Source organism: Acinonyx jubatus, chromosome D2 (assembly GCF_027475565.1).
Source record: "Acinonyx jubatus isolate Ajub_Pintada_27869175 chromosome D2, VMU_Ajub_asm_v1.0, whole genome shotgun sequence".
Lineage (NCBI taxonomy): Eukaryota > Metazoa > Chordata > Mammalia > Carnivora > Felidae > Acinonyx > Acinonyx jubatus.
Genome location: NC_069393.1, coordinates 60,685,265 through 60,709,293, shown reverse-complemented (window position 1 = coordinate 60,709,293; position 24,029 = coordinate 60,685,265). Strand labels below are relative to the sequence as shown.

General features: G+C 45.7%; 1 protein-coding gene across 5 annotated transcripts in view; it reads left to right on the top strand.

The window, feature by feature from the left end:
* Positions 1–3,785: 3,785 nt before the first annotated feature.
* Positions 3,786–24,029, top strand: part of COL17A1 (collagen type XVII alpha 1 chain) — a 50,496-nt gene continuing 30,252 nt past the window's right edge. For 3 of the 5 annotated variants that reach the window (XM_027063006.2, XM_053207715.1, XM_053207716.1), the window contains exons 1-11: positions 3,786–4,036; positions 8,837–8,899; positions 11,021–11,065; positions 12,440–12,544; positions 13,556–13,687; positions 16,119–16,166; positions 17,289–17,324; positions 18,444–18,491; positions 19,913–20,056; positions 22,162–22,320; positions 22,922–22,993. In XM_027063006.2, coding sequence (XP_026918807.1) covers positions 8,848–8,899; positions 11,021–11,065; positions 12,440–12,544; positions 13,556–13,687; positions 16,119–16,166; positions 17,289–17,324; positions 18,444–18,491; positions 19,913–20,056; positions 22,162–22,320; positions 22,922–22,993 — 841 coding nt within the window. In that variant the 5' untranslated portion in view covers positions 3,786–4,036; positions 8,837–8,847. Of the gene's footprint in view, positions 4,037–4,447; positions 4,482–8,836; positions 8,900–11,020; positions 11,066–12,439; positions 12,545–13,555; positions 13,688–16,118; positions 16,167–17,288; positions 17,325–18,443; positions 18,492–19,912; positions 20,057–22,161; positions 22,321–22,921; positions 22,994–24,029 lie in introns of all 5 variants that reach the window. The other 2 variants (XM_027063005.2, XM_027063004.2) reach the window with 2 other exon arrangements.

Sequence of the window (24,029 nt, the reverse complement as noted above, 5' to 3'; positions counted from 1 at the left end):
ACGCAGGCTTATTAGCTATTGAGTTAGCTTAGAGGATCTTGGATGAATTACTTTAGGGTTTATCTATTTTGGGTCTGACTTTTCCATTGTCCCTGGAGAGTACCAATGTTATTATAGGACCCCAAGGGGAGAGGAAAAAAAAAAGCCATGCTGATTCCAATGGTTGGGTAGCATGTTTGGTTTTATATTTATATATTTGGTTATAGTTAAATAACTGTTTGGTCCATGATTGCCAAGTCCTAATAGACAGATTTTTATCTGAAAGCATCAATAAACTATACCAACACCATAATGCTCTTGACTGCAAATATCCCCACTATTCAGATGGTTTTTGTTCTGATTTAAGTTGTCATTTGCTCCCAGGCCTGATCTATTTTGATATTGCTTACTTTCTTTCATCCCAAAGCTATGGGCATATTTAAATTTTAATGATACACAAGGCAATGGGTAATGAGGGTTGGAGGAATATAGGCTCTGCCACTGTGTAAAAAAAAAAAAAACAAAAAACAAACCCACTCCTCCTCCTGTGTCTTCCTTTACTCTCACATCACTACCAAGCCTGCAACACTTTGGATGCTTAGGTCACCAAAAGTCAGTGGGGGAGGGGGGTTCCCTCCTCAGACAACTCTGCAACACCAGTTGTGTGTCCTACAATTTAACTCAATTCTGACACTGTCTGCTTGGAAATAGAGTCAGATCCCACAGTCCTACAAGACTGCCCCCCACTTCAGATGCCAGTTGTAAGTCATAGGTCCCCAGGTTACCCACAACTTTTGTCCAACTTGGCTACAAATCAGAGGTTCCTGTGACCTCCTCCCCCTTGGATTCAATTATTTGCCAGACCAGCTCACAGAACTTAAGGAAACACTTATTTATGTTTATCAGTTTATTAAAGGACATGATAAAGGATATAGATGAACAACCAGACTAAGAGATGCATTGGGTGAGGTCTCGGACATTCCTGAGCACCTGAGCTTCTGTCCCTGTGGACCTGAGATGTGTCACCCTCCTGGTACGTGGATATGTTCACCAACCTGGAAGCTCTGTGAACCCCATACTGTTGGTTTTGTATGGAGGCTTTATCAGGTAGTTATGATCAATCATCAGCTCCATTTAGGGCCACTTATTAAGTGTAAAATCTTTGGCCTTATTATTCGACCTCCCTGAGTTTCACTTTTCTCAGCTATAAAATGAGAGCAACTCTTAGAGTTTCTATAGGGATTAAATAAAATACCATATGTAAAATATCTGGCACACAATAGACCTTAGAAAACACTAATTCCAGTCTCTCTTCTTTCTTAATAATCCAAATACTGATACAGTACCAGTGTAGAGTTGCTTCCTGATGTCCATTTAAGAACATTTTCCATGTACCTTAAAACACCTCCCTCCCCTGACTAATGAGGCCCTGTTCTCCCTGTAGCTTCACTCCCACTGCCACCCTACCTTCATTTGGTACAGTTAAATAGATTGGCATCACTTTTCCTCAAATTCATCATGCTTCTTCTACTTCATAGCCTTCTCAAATATTTTCTTCCCTGTCTAGATTCTAGAACATTCTCAATCCCTCCTTTCACCTGTATGACCTCTGTTTAACCTTCCTCTGTCAGTCTGAATGTTACCTTCTGAGCAGGACTTGTCCTTCCACCCCTCCTCTGAATGATGTCTCCTCTTCTCTTCTCTGGTAGTATCCAGAATTCTTTCTTTATTTGCACTGAATTGTTTGGGGTATGCACACCATCTGTTATAAATTGTGTCTCCCACCCCCAAATTTAGATGGTGAAATTTAACCCCCCCTTACTTTATAATGTGACCACAATCTGTAGATATGGCTTTTTTTTTTAATGTTTATTTATTTTTGAGAGAGGGAGAAAAATAGCGAGCAAGTAAGCATGAGTAGGGGAAGGGCAGAGAGACAGAGACAGAGAATCCCAAGCAGGCTTTGCGCTGTCAATGTAGAGCCTGATGCAGGGCTCGATCCCACAAACCTTCAGATCATGACCTGAGCTGAAATCAAGAGTCAGAAGCTTAATCGAATGAGCCACCCAGGCACCACTGGAGATATGGCTTTTAATGAAGTAGTTAATATGAGGCTGTTAGGATGGGCTTTAATCCAATCTGACTGGTGTCCCTGTAAGAGGAGATTAGGATATGTAGCAAGAGAGAGACAGCTGGGATGCTGAGCGTGCGCGCGCGCGCGCACGCACACACACACACACACACACACACACACACACACACACAGAAAGGCCAAGTGAGAACACAGCAGGAAGACAGCCCTCTGCCAGCCAAGGGAGAGGCCTCAGGAGAAACCCAAGCTGCCCACATCTGGTCTTGGACTTCCAGCCTCCAGAACTGTGAGAGAATGAATCTCTGTTGTGTAAGCCACCAGAATTTTGTTCCGGCAGACTTAGTAGAGTAATATGTTGTTTAAGACCTATCTTGTTCCACCAGACTGTGAACTCCATAAGGACAGAGAATATGTCTACATTTCACCACTGAACTCTCAACAAATAATGTCTGGCTCTAAGCAGGAGCCAACATGTTTTCGTTTAATTCATGAATTAATAAATGAATGAATGATGCAGGCTTATGTCAATTTTATGCTGAAAGCTCTCCATCTTCCAGATTCTCCAGTGCTCTTTTCCCATGAGATCCAGGGCAGACACGTTGAGTAAGTATTTATTTGGGGTAAGTAGGAACATCCCAGATACAAGAACCCAGTAGTGTCACATTCTAGGTCATTGAAAGGATTCTGAAATGGGTTATTCCAGCACAGAATATTGGGAGCTTAGGAATGAGATGGCTGCAGGTGGTACTCGGTGGCCTGCTACCCTTCTAGTGGTGTGAGTGCCCACCCACAGTGGCAGGGCCCAGACATGCATTAGTGCTATACTCCAGGAATCCTACGGCTCTCCTCAGGACTGGGAATACCACCTAAGCGCGTCCCAGGTTCAGACCTCCCATATTACCAATACCAAGAATCTCAAGTTAGTCTTTAGGGGTCCTGAAAAGCCAGATGCTCAGCAGGTATTCAAGAGAAGTATATAGATTGGTATAAATTGACCCTTTAGGGAAGTCTAATGGGTCCATGGAATGTAGCTGAGGCCACAGAGTTTCTAGGCATCCACACTTGTCTTTGGGTATCTGGAGACTGTTTGCCTGATTTGAATGGCAAGAAGGTCCTTCACCATCCTCAACAGTATCTATCCATTATTTAGTAGCTAAATGCCTAAAGTCCTGTCACTAATATGTCACTCTTTGGAGTAAACACCACTCTACCTGGTTGCCCCTTTAAAAAAAAATGAATCCCTATGCCACCAACTGTGCCATATTTGCATTCACTAACATCTTATTCTGAATGAGTTCGCCCATTTCCTCCAGGTGGGCTTGACCCTGCTTGGGTCAGAATGCAGGGAAGAGGGCAGAGGCATCTACAGGAGAAACAGGTCTTGAATATAAACCATGCCAACTTCATAGGTTTTCTGGGCTCGGGCCCATTGACCACAGGCCCCCCAGAAGCTTGGCCACACCATGAGTCATGCATTTTGGGATTTTTACTATTCTGTGGCAGAGAGGAAAGGGAAAACCAAATTGTGGCAGTTCTCTGCCTATGGAAGATAAGGAGAAGTAATAAAGGGCATTTCCTTTACCTTTGTTCCCTTTTCCCCACGGACCCATAAATGGTTAATGGGCCTACCCCTGTAGGAGAAACTTTCTGCCTCCTGTGAAGTTTGGTTCCTGGAGGCAGATCTTTTTTAAATGCAGCAAGTGTCAGATAATTGGAAGGGTGGAGTCACTGTAAACCCCGACACACCTTTGTCAGGACTTGTTAGGGAGCAAAGGATTGAAAGGAACAAGGGGTAGAGCAGGAGAAGTGAACATTTTTGAAAGATCACTCAGCTCTAACACACCTGAGCTGGGTCTGGATAAAAAAAGTGGGGCCTGCAAACATCTTGGAGAAAACACCAGGAGGAGAAAGAGAGAAAGGGGTTGATTCAAAGTTGTTTCCAGTTCCTTCCAAATCTCAAAGGAGGTAAGTAACAGGAGGTATCTGCCCTTTCTCCCTTCTTCTGGGACTTTGGTTTGACATTGGCTATTCAGAACTCAAGTATTTGTTGGGAGAAAATAAGAGTGAGTTGTTAAGGTTCAAGTGTTGTGCTTGAAGTGGTTAATTGATCACAAATGGTTACTTTGGTTTCTGCGTTCTGCTCTGCTCGGGGCAGGTCTTTCAAAGAAACGAGAAGAAATCAGTGGGAAGGAGAGAAAGGCCAATTTAGATAACTTGGACTCTAGTGGCCAGTTTGTTTTTCTTTTTTTGGTATTTTCAGTATTGCAAATGGCTTGTGTTGAGTTGTTTCATTTAGATTATGACAGAGTTGGTAATTCCTTCAATCTCAGCCTCTCACTCTCCTGCTACCTCTGTTTCCTTCTCTTCCCTCAACAGCAGACAACAGCTCAGAGGGGAAGTTAAAGAGTCGGTAAGTGGGAGCTTCTGGAAGCAGCCCCTCAGCTCTGAGAGGTGAGGGGCTGCCAGGGGACCTCTGTGCTGGCAGGTTGCGATTAAACTCGAAAGTATGGATGGACATTGTTGTTTACCATACTTTCAAAATACTACTGCCGCTAATCTAAAGTAAAGTGTAATATCTGAAATGATATGATTAATCCAGGAATTTCCTGGTGTCAAACTTAGAACAAGAAAAAAAAGAGAGAGAGACAATTTTGTCTGTGCACACACTTTTACTGGTTAATTTGTCCCCACCCCTAAATCATTTTGGTGTGAGAATTTACTAACTTCAGTATCTCACTGGACCACACTAACTTCTCAATGACAAATTGCCACTTTGCTTTTTGAAGGATAGGCAAAGCCTCTGTCACATCACTTTGTTTGAGTAGCAAATAGTTGAATTTGCTAATGTCCATAAAATATAGTGCGATTTTTAAAAGATAGCCATTTGAAAAGCAAAATTGTTTATTCTCACCCCTATATGCTCTCTCTTGGAGTTAAGTCACAGATCTAAGTCAGAACTAGACTAGAGAGGACATCCGGCCCCTGATGTATGCCCCTCAGAGAATCAAAGGGTCCAGCTGTACTCTGAGCCCCTTCAAACACCCACACAAATCCGATCAGAGTTTACATAGGGGGCAGTTAAAGAGTCTTGCTTCAATCTTGGATGGAAACTCCGATTCATGAAACTGATCCCACCTAAGAACTAACCCCATTCTTAGATTAGGTCTGGCCAAAAGGAGTCTATGTCTACGTGGTTTGGGGCTTTTCTGCTATTGTTAACGGCCTCCGGACTTAACGAAATGTGGCTGTAACCAAGAGGCATGATCACAAAGCTGGTGCCCCAAATCCCCCAACCTCAAGTGATAAAAATCAAGGATGCCAAATGTAGCAAAGGTGGCACACCCATTGCCGAGATGTTGCAGAGATAAAAACCTCTGAGACCATCAACCCTAGGACATTGGTTTTCCTGGCCGTCATGCTGCTCGCTCCTTCTGTGCTAACAGATCATAGCTAGTGGATGGTTTTCTCACATTTGGACCATTTTGTTGCTTTGTTTTAAAATTTGAAGTGTACAGAGAATGGAGTAATAGAAGCTGTAAAAATTACTTGCGATTCCTTAGCAGACTATAGAAAGATTAATTCCTAAAATAAGAACACTTAGCTTCTCCATTCCCTTCCTTACTAAAGACCAAGGGTCTCATGGGTCATTAGAATAAGGTCAGTGTGATAGTTTACTACCCCTGATAGCAGTTTGTCCTTGTGTGTGCGGGTCTTTCTCCACGTCATCCTGGGAATAGTTTTAGGTGAATGTGACATTTAAATGAAGTGGAAAGAAAAGAAAATTCAAAGAAGTAGAAAAAAGAAACATCTTCAAAAGATCATTAACTATGAAATAATCACAAAGCAGCCCCTTAGAACTATGGATGGAAATTAGCATAGTTTTGGAATTGAGAACCTAGTGATCTGCCCTTCCTTGATTCTAGTGAAATGGCCCAAACATCAAAGAAGTTAAAATTAAGGAGTTAAAAATTATGTGACTTGACAGTGCTTCCATTAAGTAGTGTTTTGGAGAAAAGCACAGTGGGTGAGCACGCCCAGAAGAGGCAGCCTCCGCACATGCCCAGGCCTGCCAGTCTCCTTTCCCCAATGTTGCACCTCTTAAAACTATCTGCACTGAAAATGTTTGAAAAGAAAGTCCTTTGGGAATGCTGTAGATCCCATGGGACCATCCCAGTCAAGGTTTGTGCCTCGACCCATTGCTTTCCATTTGATAAATCACTTAAAAAAATTTCATCTTAAGTTTTTGGTCTAAAGGACTCTGTCTCCTAGCACATCCCTGCCACTTCAGACTATCAGTCTGGGAGCCAGCTCAAAGCCTGTCTCAGATTTTGAGACAGTCATCAGAACTCCATCCTCTGTATTCCAGGCCTAAGAAATCATTCTGTATGGCCATGGGACATAGCCATCTGAGGGGCTTCAGGCCGAGAAGCAGGGGTCCACCCACCTGCACCCACCTTGGGCACATTCTTTCCCAGAGTACCTTCTAGTAAGGATCCCCCAGGCCCTGGAGGAGGGTATCTGATTTCTTAGCAGGTGATGTCCTTGTGCCCTTCGGGAGCTGAGGAACCCTTTACATTTTGCAGCACATCTCAAGGCTCCATCTTTGGAACTTAAGAACAAGATGAGTGTGCCTAGGGAAGTGGGTTATTTTCCTGGGTACAGAAAGAACAACAAAACACTCCCTGGGTTTGCTGCCTGGACACTGAGACCCCGATCACTTGGAGCTATCATCAGTCTGCCTTGATGGCTGCAAGTAAAATAAACCCAGCCAAACCCATATGTGTAGCTGCTGACAGCAGCTTTCTTTAACAGATCAAAATAAGCAATAACTTGCAGGAAGTAAAAGCTCCCCTGGATTGTTATAAACACTTCCTTTCAGGATGACATTTCATACCAATTCAGGTGTCCCCCTCAGTGGCTCTCTACTGGCAGCCAGGTCCATTTGAATGTTTAATCTCCAAAATGTCTCCTGGTCCACAGGTAATGACCAATCAAAAAAAGAAAAAAAAAAGGTGGAGCGGGCTTCAGAGGTACCAAAGGCCATTACTGCTTAAACAAAAGATTTCAAAGACAATGTATGGTTACATGTATGTTTGCATGACAATAATCATATAAGTTATAGCCAGAATGCAGACACAGACATAGGCCAGGTTTCGCCTTCTAATGACGCTGGTCTCCCTTGTGAAATTGTTTATGGAGCCCCTCCTTTTTGGCTCTAGGAAACATACCTGCAAAGACTTTCTGTGGCTTCTCAGATCCAGCCAGGAATTTTTCCATGATGCCTCATTCTTTGCCTAGAGCTCTGTTTAAGAAACTCCAATGAGCAAAAAGTTGGCACATTCACCCAGGCCCTGAGGCTACCTGTGCTGATCTTGGTTCATTCCACAGGATAGCTGAGCAGCTAGCTTGTCTCCTTCCTGTGGTCTTGGTTTTCAGTGGGGAAGTCACCCAGGCCTGCATTCTGACGTTCATGGGCCCTAGATGCTTGTTCTTTTGTGGACCCCTTCATCCATTAAAAACAAAACAAAACAAAACATCTTAAAAGTTATATTTTATAACTGCATTGAAAGAATATAAACCAGGTCGGATTGTGTTTATTTCTCTTCTGATTTTTAAAAAGAAATTGAAACACTTTTGTAGGTGCCTAAAAGTATGATAGGATTGGGCACTGTGCCTTCTATGCCTAATGGATAAGTTGACCCTAGAATCACCGGGCAGGTAAAAAAGACTGAAAGGAGAAATCTTCAAGCAAGGGGAATCCTGGGCAGAGTGGCTTGCCCAGAATTCTAGAATCCAATTTGAACTGCATCCATAAGAGGAGGGGAAGGTTAGGGGGAGGAGAGAGAACCACAGGAAAAGCCAGACTTCACGTCCTCCCAGAACATGGGACTGAGAAGCACAGCAACGAGAACCCAGGTGGGTGGGGAACCCTGTTGTGTCTCCTGTGTGTTTAAACCTGAACCCCCACCCAGCTTCTTGCTGTCAACTGGCCTCAGCCCATCTATGTTTCAGGACAGAGTGGACAAGATCTCAATGATTTTCCCTTCCAGAAGCAGTGAGTGAAGGGGCAACATAGATAACACACAGATACGTCTTTTCCTATGTACTTCTGTAGATTTTACACATTTTCTTCATATATTTTTCCTACTCATGCCTGCAAATAAGCATCATGGGCTAGCTTGTTACAAAGGGAAAATTTCATACTGTGAAAAGTACTAAGTTCCATACAAGTACCAACGACACAATGATTTTCCCCCTAATTTAAATCTTTCCAACATCATTCTCCCATCTAAACTGTAAATAATGAAGCATGAATGTCTTATAGTCATAGAATTCCAATAGAACACTGAAAATTATGGGATACATCAAAATGAGTTTGTTAAAAACAGCAAGTGCCTTGACAGATATCCTTCAGCTGTTTGTTACTTTGGCAAAAAATGGAGGTTTTATAGTCAAAGGTCAGGACACCACATCTTCCATGTAATCCCTTTAATGCTCATCAGGGGGCAGCCTGGTCAATGAGATCCTGAAAAATAAGCTTTCCACACAAAAGAATAGAATCCAAAGTGGAACTATTAAATTATTCCTTCTTAGAACTGAATCAAGAAGTGGAAATGACTTGTAAACAATATGTACATGAAAGAATTATGCCTTGAATTCTAGTGATCAAGTGTTTTTGGCTCTCAGCTTGCATAGTAGGGACCTATCCTTCCTAAGAGTGATGGTCAGAGTCATGGCTGATCGTGGTTTCTGGCTTTTCTGCAGGTGGCTATGGTATGGATGTAACCAAGAAAAACAAGCGCGATGGCACCGAAGTCACTGAAAGAAGTAAGAGAACAATATATTATCCTTATGAAAGTAATACAAGAATTGGAAAGAGTAAATAATTCATTCCTAATTCCATCACAACTTCTATATCACTTCTAAATTATTTATTTTTAGTTTTCTTTGGGTTTTTTTTGCTTTTTTTTTCAATGTATCATTTAAAATGTTTCCTAAGTAGACTTTATTCCTTCCCATAAGATGGCTTTTGTTGATTTTTATTTTAACCTACTTATAATCAAACCGTGTTCTGCTTTTTCTTCAAAAATGAAAATTACCATTTTGATGTACAGTTTTCATAATTAGCATTTTCCGTAGCTGTATAATATTCTGTTGAATGAATTTGTCATGAGTTGTTTAACCATTTCTTTATTTAGAATACAGGGAAGCAGGAATCCAAAAGAATAATATCCCAGTTACTGCAGGGACAGAGTTACAGTAACACCAGTGTCACAGTTGCAATCGACAGTGAAATTGAAAACAGACACATTTCTTTTGTGAAACTGCCCAAATGATAAATTCAGAGACATTTAAACTGTCCCCTAAACAGTTCTAACTCTTTCATTTATCCTGTGACTTTCACATATCTCTAATGAAAATATTCTGGCTTCACAGACTTGGAACTTTAGGTTAAGAAATAATTTATTTTTATGTGTCCAATAATCCCAAAGGTCCACACAATGAGAGGTTTAGTGAAAGCTCAAGGACTATTATTCAAATCAAGCTGCCATTTTAGTCTAAAAAACCATTTCCTGTTATGCATGGAATGTGGTTCCTGCTAGGACAAGAAATCAGTTAGGAAAATACAGTGTGAAGAAGGAAGGGGGTTGAGGCAGCAAAACTGGTGTGGGATGGAGCAGTAGCCAGCAGGAGAGCCTAAAGTGGCACAAAGGAAATTCCACCTTTTCCCCTTTCACCACCTCTTCCAACATGCACACACACATGCACACCATGCACACACATATATACCCGGGCATGTGCGCACACATACACACACACACACGCACACACGCACCCCAGAAGTGTGCTGTTAAAGACCCGTGACCTCAGCTATATCGGTACTCCTTTATATCCCACACAGAGGGAGGAGGCAGTGATGGTCACTGTCAGAGAACAACATTGGCCCCACTTTGGTTCTAGGAATCCACCCACCTCCCCATGTTGCTGCAGGGGAGAGAGAGATTCAGAAAGGCAACAGGTCTTCTAACTGGTGTTTAAGACATACTGGAAGGTGGGGGGCCTGGGTGGCTTGGGCATCTGACTCCTGGTTTCTGATGGGGTCATGGTCTCCTGAGTTCGATGCTAGCTCTGTGCTGACACCATGGAGCCTGCTTGGGATTTTCTGTCTGCCTCTCTCCCTGCTCACTCTCTATCTCTTCTCTCAAAAAACAAAAAACAAACAAAAAGCATACTGGAAGCTTTTGTTACCTCGATAGACTCACCATGACTTGGAGTCTAGAGAAACTCAATTTGGGGAGGCAAAGGGACTGGTTCTTCAAATCTGACTTTGATGTTCATCTATCCCCGATTTCACCCAGCACCAAGTGTGACTTACTGACCCCCGCCTTCCTACATACACCTCCTTACTCTCAGGGATGGCCCTGATGATTTGGGAATGAATTATGTCCTTGAGACACCCCCAGTTGATAAAGAAGTACAAAATAATTATCCACTTCACAGTGAAATCAGCTAGGATAATGTGTTGGCCCCAGCCGGATGGGGTGACCATATGGAAAAGGTAGTGCAGACAGAGTGTGACTTGGCACACTTCAGAGTGATTTGAGGCCCTGGTCCTCCTTCAAAGGTGAATCCAGGCCTGGACTGGATCTGATTGTTAAATGAGAGCCATAGACGTCAAGGTAAGTACATCATCCCTCAAACCAGCAGGTAACTACTTTTGGTTCCAAAAGGATATAAACTTATTTTCCAGGTAAATTAAACCCCATTGTTACTGCACATATTTTCATGGACAGTGGGTCAGATCACATACCTTAAAGCACAAGTATACAAAAATATATGTTGAACCTAATTTAAGATGCTGAGCCTATGAGAGATGTTAGACCTTGCCAACATACAGGGAATTCAGTGTGTTATATAAGATCTTATCTTCTTATTGTCTTTTTCTAGTTATTACGGAAACAGTAACTACAAGACTTACATCCTTACCACCAAGTAAGTGACTACCAAGAGCTTCCTTCTCAGTAAGGCATGTATGAAGGACTCCACATGTGTAACCTTTTCTCTACATACTCTTCAGCTGAGCAAATCCAAAAGATCTGAAATCTCTTTTTTAACAGCTATATTGACATTAATTTACGAATCACCAAACACACCACTTTGAAGTATATAATTCAATGGTTGTTAGTACTGTTAATGTTAAAAATAAAACTGCCAGTTATTTTACCAGCAAAGCAGGTTTATTTGGGAAACTGCAAACTGGAACAAACTAAGGCAGAACCACAAGCAAGTCCAACAAACAAAGGAAAGGAAGATTATTTTATGGAGAAGGAAGAAGCTGGGAGGTGTTTTAAAGTCCATTGGAGAAAAGCAAGAGTTCAGGGTGATGGATGGCTTCTTATTGGCTGAGTTGCAGGCGTAGATTTCCTGCAGGCATGCAACTTATATCTTTTCCTGTTGGGGCCTGTAATTGAGGATACTTTCCCTCTGAGGATTCTTCAGCTGGGTCTGCAATTGACAGGTGCTTCCTGAAATTGACATTAAGTGGCATGGCTTCCCCTTCAGCCTCCCCTTAGCATCAATTCACTTTAGTAACCTTTCCTTTTATTAATGTTCTCAGTATGTTTACAGAGTTGTGCAGGCATTGCAACAATCTAATTTTAACAGATTCCATCACCCCAAAAGGAAACTTCATGACCATAAGCAGTCACTCCCCATTCTCCCGCCCCTCTCCCCTCTCCCCTGAGAACTACAAGTCTGCTCTCTGTATAGATTTACCTCATCTGGACACTCCTGGCAGAAACCTTATCCAGCCTGAGCACAGGGTGGGAGGAGCTGAATCCACTTTTTTTCCTGAGGAGGTCTTCAGGTTTAGTGGATTCTATAATGGAGACGCAGCCCTAAAGCTACCCCTGCTCCCCAGGGAGCCTCATTCACAGAGGGTGGGAACAAGAGGTCAGAGCACCATGGGCTGCCACATGGAACACCAGCAACACAGAGCTGTCACTCACCCTTTCAGCGAGTCTAGTGGCTGGCATGTCTGTGGCACTGACCAGGCAATTTCAAAAAAGCCAGCCCAACCCATGCCCTGGCCTCGCAGAACTTTTCCTCACTCAGCTGCCGTTTCTAATATTTAAATTTTCCTAATGAGCAACTTGCTGTGCTCTGCCCAGAAGACTTTGCTTTTAAATTGGGTGGAATATTTGTTCTCGATGTTTCTATAAAAAATGAGAGTATGGCAACTTGCACTTGCAAAGGGACCAGAAGGTCATGGGCGATAAGCCAGGGGTGATCTCTGCAAGCAGAGGAGGAGGGGATCCCCTGGCCTGACTCCACCCATAAATTGTCACCTGCTTCTTGTTTCTGCAGAAGGGGGAACCAGCAACGGCTATGCTAAAACAGGCTCTCTTAGTGGAGGGAGCCGTCTGGAGAAACACAGCCTGACACATGGCAGCAGTGGCTACATAAACTCAAGTAAGTGCCTGGGGGTGAATGGGGTTGGGGGAGAACAGATGGACAGGGAGAGAGGGAGTCCTACAAGGAGAGGGAGGGTCACAACTGCTTGTCATCCATTCCAAATGCCCCAAATTACTATGTAACTGACACATGTCCCAGCCACTGTGACACTTTCAAATCGGCCACATTCGAAGCCTACTTACAGTGGGATCCATTTTCATTAAGTTCCCAGTATAAATAACAGTAATCAAGAATGCTTCATAGGGAGGTAGCTCTTTCCCCACTGAATCACTCTCTTTAAGCCATTTCTTTTAGGGAAGGGTGTGCACGCATGAGGGTTTATAATTTCAATTAACAACAACAACAAAAGAAATTTAGGACTGGATTACTCTGTTACGGAATCTAGTGACATACAATCCCACACGGAGTTTCCACTGGGCAAGCATCCAACACAGGCCTATTGTTTCCCAGTGAAAGACTCTTTCAGGGTAGCTTTCAAACTGAAACAAAACAAAGCAAGGCAAAACAAAACCAAATAAAACACAAGCACACATTAACCCCTGAAGCCACTTAAAAAGTCTTGGACTGACACTGAAAAAGAAGACCCAAAACACACAAAACGCTGGGTTGACCAAGAGGAGTGGTCGCTGTTTGCTTTCAAGGAACACTCCCATGTCCAGTTATACTCTGGTCCATCCAGTAGTGAGCTACAATGAAGTGCCACGTCTCAAGAAAAATCCTGCTACAATGAAGTGCCACGTCTCAGCTGCCATGTGTAACCACATCCACAGAGGGGCCCCCTGCCTTCCTGCCACGGTCAGCTGGGGAAGGGCAGCAGCCATGATTCCATCTCCCATTTCTGAGTGGCCATTGGAATGCCAAGGTGGACCCTTCCAGCAATGTTCTCCAGAAATTCTCTTGGCCTTCCACGGGGCCCTTTTTTATTTTGAGCAGCCTGAGTGTACTCAGTGTGACCACATGCCAGTCTACTGGAGCCCTGGGAGAGTTCACGCTTTTCCCCGCTTGCAGGTGGAAGCACACGGGGCAATGCCTCCACCTCCAGTTACAGGAGGGCTCACTCCCCCGCCTCCACTCTGCCCAACTCACCAGGCTCCACGTTTGAGAGGAAGACTCACATCACCCGCCACGGAACATACGAAGGTATTGGTCCCACAGATTTTACAAGAGCGCTGCTCTCTTCCCCAGATAACTTCGCTCATCTTTTGAGGATGAAATTATTGGCCACCCTTATTTACCTGTTTCTGCCGTGTCTTCACTCTTCTTTCATTTCTTTCACAGACTCATGCTACTTAGAGATTTCATTGATTTACCCACCCCCTTAATTCATTCCTTCATTTAGCATTTTATCACGCATCTACCATGTATTTAACACCCTTTGGAATGTTTTAGTGGACGCTCTAGGGGCCAAGGGCAGGCTGCCCCCAAATGGGTCACTTTGGCATGAACAGTATTTTGAGTTAAAAGCAATCAAAACCTAGCAGGTTCAGGAAAAGCTCTTTATCTCCCCCTCAGTTGCTTGCTTGTACCAAGAAGAGAGCTATTAATAGAAACTCCTCTACTTAGGAAACTTACTTATGTAATAAGGCAATCTTTGTTTTCCAACCATCTCCTCTCACCTTCCTGCTAACGGTCTTTCTCCCCTTTGTATTCTCAAGCCTCTACCCCTCTCCTCAGCTCATATGAGCATCATGTTGCCAGTCTCTGGAATTTCCATGTCTGTGTGGATTCAGAAGCTAAATTTGATTTTTTTTCCTGTTAGTCTGTCTCATGTCAATTTGCTTCTTGGTCCAGCTAGAAGGATCTTAAAGGGTAGAGGAAATTCTTCCTCCCTAATGATACTGAAATGAATTAGATGTGGATCTTGCTTCAAGTTGCTTGTAGTCTACTGGATAAGCTAAGATGATAAGTTAAAAACTATGATATAAAGTAGAAGGGGATTATGGTTTCCAGCTGAGTCTTCAGGGAAGACTCTTTGTGGAGGTAGCATTTGAGATGGGCCTTCATGTGTGATGTGTGACGCCCAGTGGAGAGGTGGGTCACTCCAGCCTGCAGGGGCCACACACAGGCAGCAGTCAGGGCTCACTAGCAAGCAGGTGCTGACGTGAAGAGAGCTGGAGGGGCTCAGATTCAGGGCTGGCCTATGATGTTTGGATTCTGTTCTGTCACAGTGAGAAGCCCCCGGGATTTTTGAATAAAAAGTCAATCAACTTTGAGGACTAGAACTCTGGAAGCCATGTGCAGGAAGAATGGGGAGGAAAGAGGCAGAACGTGGTGACAAGTTAGAAGGTGCTCCATGGTCAAGGAAGGGAAAACTTGGCTGGGACTAGGGTGGCAGCATTTGGAGTAGAAAAGAGGAGCAGGGGTGAGATGTATTGCAGACGGAATTGATGTTTGACAATTGATTAAGTACTAAGGGAGAGGGGGGAGAAAGAGTCTGAGATTGAAGCGCAGGTGGTTGGGGCCATGGTGGTGCCCGTGATTGAAAGAGGGCAGCCAGGTGGAGGCCCCCATGCTGACGAGCTCGGGGATGTGCCCTGAAGCGGAGCTGCCGCACAGCTCCCAGTGGGGCTACCGAGCAGGGAGAGGGGTGCGCAGGACTTGAGCTCAGGGAGAAGTCGGGCAGGATACCCAGCTTCGCGGCATTTATGAAGAGATGTTAGTTAGTAGAAGATGGAAAACTCAGGAACTGGCCAAGGAAGGGAGCATGAGAGCAGAAAGGGGCAAAGAAAGAGAACATTGGGGATGAAAGGGAACAGAGAGTCAGAAGACACAGGAGGAGGAAGAGTGTGAGCGGCTGGGGAGAGCAGGACCAGGCAGAGACGTGGAAGTAGGGCAGGGAGGTGCTCAGTGTCAAGAAGCAGGAGGCAGGAGGAAGACGTTTGGGTCCTGCCCCTCAGGTCACTGCAGTGCCTGGTCATCTGCAGAAGCAGGTTTGGTGGGAAACAGACCAGCCAGGCAGCAAGTGGCTCTGATACTGAATGGAGACGGGTAGTGGTGGTGGAGAAGCAGGATTGAGGGTTTGAGTTCCCCAGTAAGTGAGTTAAGACCCAGAGCTGGCATATGGCGGGGGTGGGGGTGGGGAGCCAAAATCCAGGCCAGGCAGGGTGTCACCACAGCGCTTTCTGATGTTAGGCCTTCCTGGGGGCTGGCGCCTTCATTGTAACAGGGTCCACATTTGGGACTGGCTTCACAAGGTCAGTGACACTGCCGGTATTTGTATGACCAGGGACAGGTCACCTGCACCAACACTGGCATAGGGCACACTCAGTCAAGGACGTAAAAACAAAAAAAATGAAAACGTCCTGCTTTCCTTTGTTCTAACCCTTCGCCACGTGAAATAGATCAGTGGTCACAGCGAAATGCCCCAGCTGCGTCCTGGAGGTGTGTCCTATTTCCACAGCAAGCCTGCTGTAGAGCACTTGCCGTCCAGGGCGCTGGGCCGGGGGGTTCAGTAGGGGGTGCCCAGTGCACCTTCTCCCCTGGGCAGCTCTGGGAGGGCCGGCCATGTGTGTGCTGAGTGTTTTCTCTGGGAGGACTGGCTCTGTGTGCTGAGTGTTTTCTCCCTCTGCAGGGAGCTCCAGCGGCAACTCTTCTCCGGAGTACCCTCGGAAGGAATTTGGTATGTCCTTTCCTTACTTTCTGAAGAAATAGTCAAATGAGGCACTGGGGAAATGCCTGGAGTCAAATGGATTCTTCTAAAGGAGTTTGACCCCTGCTTCCTTATCCTGAAGCATCTTAAGGTGACTGACCTCCACATTAACTTGCTGGCATTCGCCATTGCTCCTGATACTACTGAAGTGGCAAGTTATTCACACAGGGCTCAGGCTTGGACAGAGAAGCCCCTAAGGCCAAGCAACAATTATAGGATTTTTCCTTCCACAGGACACACAAAGACCTGCCAGCAAAGAGGAGCAGGGGGTTGAACGCACAAATGCCAAACATCTCATCACCTCCACCATGATTGGCTGCAAAGGGGCACACTTTATGCCAAGTGAAACCCAAGAATCTGTCTTCATTTGGCCTTAACCTTTTGGTCCATGTTCTTGGATTCTCACTGTGCGTCTGAATTGATATGATTGTACAGTGATTATAATTTTATTTATTTGCTTATGGCTGGAAGTCCAAGGCAGTCTCTAACAAAAAGCTAAAGAGATTTGGCTGTTTTGTTTTTTTTTTTTAAATATATTTCATCTGTGTAGACAGCCAACCCTAATGACCTTGCTTCCAAATGATTACCTTAGTTAACACTCTAAGTGCGAGCTAATCTAACATTCATTTAGCTAACACCCTAAATGCATTGGAGCCTTGCAAAACTTTCTCTGCCCTTTGGCTATGTGGCCATCATTTATTAAGCACCCACTGCCAACCCCAGGTGGTTGGGTTCACTGTGGGGCCAGTGATTGAAATAGGGGAGCCAGGTGGAGGCCTCCACGTGGACTGACGTGTTCATTCATTTCATCCTGAAGCAGAGCTGGTGGCTCAGCTTCCGGGTGGGGACACCAAGTAGGAACTGGGATGCACAGGACTTGAGCTCAGGGAAGAAGGGCAGGATACTCAGTTTGCAAAGACTTTACAAAGACACATTAGTAGAAACAAAGAGAAAGGTGCCCATCTGGATATAAATGCACACTGAAAACCGTCTCTTCCCCACCCCCCACTCAAACAGACCTACTTCCAGGTGAAAATTATTTAGCATGCCACCTCTTACATATGCCTAAGATTACTTGTCTTTGTTTCTCAGCATCTTCTTCAACCAGAGGAAGGAGCCAAACACGAGGTGAGCTCTGTTGCTGGGTTCATTTCAGTTCATTCACCAAGTTTTTTCTGAGCATCTAACACGGGTGCCCAGCCTTGAGCCAGAAAATACGAGAAGCAGAGAAGAATAAATAAGGCGTGGTTTCTGCGTCTGAGGAGCTTACAGCTTCCTGGGAATCTTTTGCCGGCCCCATCAGGATGGGAAGGGTAGATTCTGGCGGTGACGTAGCATGTGAGTGGAAGCAAGGCTAAAATCACATGGTAGCCAGCTGGGGAGCAGCTTGTCCTGCTGCGGATTAGCTGATGATGCTGGCGCCACATCTGACTTCACTTGTAGTCTCCTGGCTGACTAACTAGAGCCGCTGTAATTACTGTGATGCATCGAGAAATGAGCAAAAGCCCTTCTTTTTCAAATTATTCCAGGGCACAGAGGGCTGCGTGACAGTTTTGCACTGTCCACGTCTGCCTGTGGAGAAGGCCCTAGGAGGGAAATGTGGTCCTGGGGAAAGCGGCCCCAATGGATCTGGTGGGGGTGGGGAGGAGCGGCGTGTCAGTGCCTTGCTGAAGGCAGGGCTCCTCATGGGCTGGGCTGCTGTAGCTCTCACTGATCAGTCTAGACTTCCCAGGCACCTTTTTGCATCAGTAACTTGAAAGTTAGGAACATACCAGCTACCAACTTTAGGCTAATAGTTGAAAGATGTCAATGGCCTACCTGAAGCTAACTAATAACGCAAAACCATCCATTTCCTGCCCAAAGGAGGCCCAAGTGGCTAAGAAAATGGTACGGGTTTTAGAAGTCTCTCTCTCTCATGACCCAGAGACCCAGGAGGCAAGACAGCAGCTTGGTTTGGGCAGTTGGGAGACAGGCAGTGGGAAGGGGTTCGGTCAATGCTGATGGTGATGGAGCCTCCCGGCTCAGCCTGTGATTTCATCAGGGCATCCCCAGGTGCTGGGATGTGTACAGTGGGCAGGTTGGGATGTGGGGAGAGGACCTCTCCTTTAAATAGCACTTGTTCTGGGCATACTTAGGCCTCCTGTTCTTAGGACACAGCCCAGAATCTTTTCTGCTGCTCAGAGCTCAGTGTCAGGCACTGTGATCCAAGCTCCTTCATTCACACTTTCTCCATCTCTTCCCTGGCAGAGAGCGAAATCCGAGTTCGACTACAGAGTGCATCCCCATCTACCCGATGTAAGTGGTCACTGTCTGTCTGAAAATAAAGGATCCAGGAATCCAGGGTCACCAGTGTGCGTGTGTGTGTGTGTGTGTGTGTGTCTGTGTGTGTGGTCACTCAATCATAAAACGTCTTGAAGGGCCTTCTGTGAGAGGGACCCTTGGCGACGTGCTGGGGATGAGGAGCTGAGTAAGTCCTGTTCCTTGCTGCTAACAGGGAGATCGTAAACCAACCAACCATGACATCTCAGGGAGCTGAAGGAGCAGGGAGTCAAAGAAGCCTTCTCGGGTCCATGTCCCTTGAAGGGGGACCGAAGGATGGGTCATTTCGGCTCTGTGGGATACGCTGGCATGACACATTTGAGGAACATATGCCTACACGTTGGAGGAATGTTCAGTGTGGCCAAAGGAAAAGGAGAAAGAGGGGACATGATAGAATACTTAAGATTGGAGAAGAGTCAGAAGCAAGTCGAGTGTGAGAATTTGAACTTTATTTCAAATGTCAGGGATTCCCTAGCCTGTCTGTTGACTTTGTTTCACTCCTACTGTTCTTATTAGAAGTTATTTGACATTTTGAAAAGAGCCCAACCAATAGGGTGAGAGCCAAGTATAAAGAGCAGGAGAAGAAAGAGGCCACTTGGCCCAGGAATCAGAGATTGGGGCTGGTGCAAAGAGCTCAGGGCCCTGTGCCATGGGGTCTGAGGCTATCTCACCAGAGTCCTTCCAGGCTTGGCAGGGCTGAGCCAAAGGATGGAGCTTTCAGGGGAGGGGGTGCCTGGGCAGTCTTCTAGGACACATTGTCTGCAGACCTCTTATGTGCTACCCTCCTATGATGTCTCCTTCCTCTCCTCCTTGCCATGTTGGGAGGCACAGGGAGCTAACACCTCTAGGTGACCTAGCTACAAATAATAGTGGCCAAATGGACCCCAAACCCACACGAAAGCAGCATAATGTATAGGAGTTATGAGCCACAAATTGCTTTTGACACTCCAGAGCATACAAGGTCAGGCACTTGACATTCAATGTGTCCTGGTGGGGGATGAGACCACTGTTGAAACATTTGTTTCAAGAGATCTGGTTCTTTCACTGCCCTGTGTGTAAATCTCCCAGCCCCCTGATCTAGGACGACCAGGTCTTCCAGCCACAGAATTATCCCTGTGCTGTCTGATGAGGTCTAATTAGGAAATACATACTGAGGACCTCCCTGTGGAGGCCCTGTATTTATGAGGCCATTAATATTACAAAGTGCCAGGTTGATAGATGCTATAAATTGACAAAATACAAAAATTACAAGGCTGACCAAAAATGTCCCAGCGTGTGAAGCAAATGTCATTCCCCCCACCCCCGCCTCATTCAGAATGCCATATATGTTTTTCCACTGCAGCTGGACTCAGGAAAGAATCCTGGGCCTATTGGAAAATTGGGGGGTTATTTTACAGGGACAGAATTGGATGATGTTAAGCGTTTGCTCAAGGGGAGTCGATCTGCAAGCGTGAGCCCCACCCGAAATTGCTCCAATACACTCCCCATCCCCAAGAAAGGCACGGTGGAGACCAAAATGGTGACAGCAAGCTCCCAGTCAGGTAAGCCCCGGGGCTCCAGCTTCCATGGAGGGAAGGGAACGAGGTGGCAGAGTTGTCCTGGCCCCGGAATTCAGCCGTGCCCCGACAGGCCTCCAAGGTCGTGGCAGGGACTTCACAGAGTACTTACCAAGAGTCTGCTCTTCATGCTGTGTGAGCATGTGGGCTGCACCCTGTCTGGTCCACCATCCCACGAGCGTGTAGTCGGGCTCTCAATCCTAGAGACTCTCTCCCAGGACATTCTTGACATCTTTTGGGAATGTGTTGGCCAGGTTCCCCGAGTGAAGAATAGTGGGGACAACTGTATTTTTATTCATTTATTCAGTGAATATTTATTATGTGCTTCCTCTGTGCCAAGTAGCAGGCACTGAGGAGAAGCAAGGAACAGGAGAGACACGGCCACTCGTGGAGGTGAGGGCCTCTGGGGGAAGTCAAACAGATAACCAGGGGGTCATAGTCAAGTAGGATGGACATTGTTGAGCACTCCTGGATCACATGCCTACCAAGTGCAAGGTGGGTTCTGTGGGAGGCAGAAAGATGAATAAGCAGATCCTTGGACGGAGAGGAGGAGAGAAGCCAGTTCTGCTATGTTGTGAAGCTTTCTGTCCCTTACTCCTGAAAAAAAGAAACAATAACAAAACACAACAATCCTTGAGATTGTGATATTTCTCTTATTTTTAAATATAAAACCAAACCTCAGGGCAGGTTTTATGACTTGCATGGCTAGTTCCCCCTTGTATAGTGAAGAGGCAGAATTGGCTTCAGATTTGAAGAAGCACCAAAGTCCCCTCTCTTGGGGGCAGAGTGCCCCTTGGGTCTGGTTGGCACATAGGAAGGTTTAAGGAGAGTTTAACCAGAGAAGACTGCCCTCCGTGTGGGATGGTCTCGGACCAGGGGCTTTGCTATCTGCACCTGCCTCACGCCTGGAATTCTGTGTGGGATTTGTGGCCCCCTGGCACCAGTGGTGGAATCAGCAACCGATGGATGTCCCAGTGGAGGGGACAGCACACCAGGAGGTGGGGAGGGGATCTTGGAAAAATGGGCAGACCCCAGAGCAAAACTGACCTACTTCAGATTTCACCAGGAGTCAGCAAGAATTTTTTTTTTCTCTTCAAATTTTTATTTAAATTTGAGTTAACATACAGTGCATTATTGGTTTCAGGAGTAGATTTCAGTGATCCATAGCTTACATACAATACCCAGTGCTCATCACAAGTGCCCTCCTTAATTGCCATGCCTATCTAGCCCATCCGCCACCCACTTCCCTCCATCGACTCTTGGTTTGATCTCTATTGCTATGAATCTCTTATGGTTTGTTTCCCTTTCCCCCCAACCCCATATGTTCATCAATTTTGTTCCTTAAATTCCACATATGAGTGAAATCATACGGTATTTGTCTTCCTCTGACTTATTTCACTTAGCAAAAATGTTGTTGCAAATGGCAAGATTTCATTCTTTTTTTATGGCTGAGTAATATTCTGTTGTATATATACACCACTTCTTTATCCAATCATCAGTTGATGGACACTTGGGCTGCTTCCATAATTTGGCTGTTGTAGATAATGGTGCTATAAACATCGAGGTGCAGGTATCCCTTTGAATTAGTATTTTTGTATTCCTTGGGTAAATACCTAGTAGTGCAATTGCTGGGTTGGAGGGCAGTTCTATTTTCAACTTTGTGAGGAATCTGCAAACTGTTTTCCAGGGTGGCTGCACCAGTTGGCCTTCCCACCAACAGTGCAAGAAGGTTCCCTTTGTCCACATCCTTGCTGACATCTGTTGTTTCCTGTGTTGTTCATTTTAGCCATTCTGACAGGTGTGCGGTGGTATCTCGTTATAGTTTTGATTCGTATTTCCCTGATGATGAGTGATGTTGAGCATCTTTTCATGTGTCTGTTAGCCACAACAAGAATTTTTAATACAAGAGATCGAGTTTTCACCAGCTCCGAAGTTTCAGATGAAAGTGGACTGACCAACTTCCCTGGACTGAGGGAGGTCCCGGGACATGGGACCTTCAGGGCTAAACCCGAGAATGTGCCGGCACACCGATCTGACTGGGTGCTGCTTTTGTCTCTCACTGGGCTGTGGGTGTGCCTGTCTGTTTCCAGTGTCCGGCACCTATGATACAACCATCTTGGACGCCAACCTTCCCTCCCATATGTGGTCTTCCACCTTGCCGGCGGGGTCCTCCATGGGGACCTATCACAACAATGTGACCACCCAGAGCTCATCCCTCCTCAACACCAATGCCTATTCTGCAGGATCGGGTACGTGGTACAGTGCACTTCCCCTCCCACCCCTGAACCCTTTGCAGTTTTACCTGGAGCTGAACGACCCCTCTGCTGTTTACCTTCCCTGGAGGCTTTCTCTAGGGGTCTTCTGTGACCTAGCATCCCAAGATTTTCCCATTGAAACCCCAGCTCAATTCAGTCTCTAAGGTGTTTCTTTTGGTGGGTCCCCCATAAAAAGGACTATATAGCACAGTGTATCAGGAAAAAAAATGTAATGGGAAAGAACATGAAAATGTGTATAGGGAACCTAGTTTCGTTCCACATGGATTAACTGTGACCTTGAGCAAGTTGGTTAACTTCTCTGGGCTTCAAATGCCTTTTCTGCAAAAGGGTGACCCAGGGTCCACGTGAGGCCTGACCACCTTATGACCATTCTTTGGTTATGACTCAAGACACACCATGGACAATTTGGTCCTCGGCTGCGAGGCAAGAGCCCAAGATTTCCCTAAAACCAGAAATGTAACAAAATAGAAAAATTTAATCCTGGCACTTCTTCTGGTGCCTCTGTGGTTTCCCCTGCTCTGGGCTGGAGGTCCCGCTCACCAGCCTTCCTCCTCCTCCTCCTCCTCCCCTGCAGTCTTTGGAGTCCCAAACAACATGGCATCCTGCTCTCCCACACTGCACCCCGGGGTCAGCACCTGCTCCTCAGGTCAGTGCTTGCCAGCTTGCGTCGCCCTTTTTAGCACGTTTGCTTTACAAGTTAGTGATGCTCCCTACTGCTGAGGAAAACAGAGGGGTTTCCACAGAAGATGTTCTTTCTGCCCATGAGCGTGAAGACTTTCCTCATTGCACACGGGATGCAGAAACAGGGCCCAAGGGGTGCCTGCCCTCAGTCCTAGGTGGAGATCAGCCCCCAAGGACAAGGCCTGAGGGAGGGTGCTTGGGGTGTCCAGAACCTACTTGTTCTGTTCTGGTCTCTTTTCTGTGAGTGGTGGAGAAATGGAAGTAAAGGGGCAGAGCCGGCACTGTGGACATTTTCAGGTGCAAAGTACTCTTATGTTAGAAGGATATTACTTTATTTTTTTAATGTTTATTTTATCTTGAGAGAGAGGGAGAGAGAGCAAGGGAGGGGCAGAGAGAGAAAAGAGAAAGTATCCCTAGCAGGCTCCCCACTGTCAGCACAGAGCCCAACACGGGGCTCCATGCCACGACCCTCAGATCATGACCTGAGCTGAAATCAAGAGTTGGATGCCCAACAGACTGAGCCACCCAGGTGCTCCTGAAGGATCTTACTTTAGATCTTTTTATAAACACTGTCGTTCACTGGGGGCTCAGTGTCACTGCCTGGCTTCCAGTGCAAACATATGACCATTTTCTTAATGTTTTATTATTTTTTTTTGACAGCATGAACAGGGGAGGGGCAGAGAGAGAGAGAGGTAGAGAATCCCAAGTAGGCTCTGCCCTCTCAGCGCAGAGCCTAATGCTGAGCTAAAATCTGGAGTTGGATGCTTAATCAACCAGGCCACCCAGGCTCCCCACCCCTGGGATATTTTTAAATACAGTGGCATCTGTCAGACCCTGTGCAGATTACTATTATTCAGCTATGTGGCCCTAACTACCCAATATATGAAACTGCTGGTAGCTGTTGGCCAGTAGTGAGGGGTGGGGCCTGAGGAGCTCACCGTGTCACTGAGAATGTGAGAACTGAGAAATCTGGGAAATCTCTGGCCTGTGCCAAGATCTTT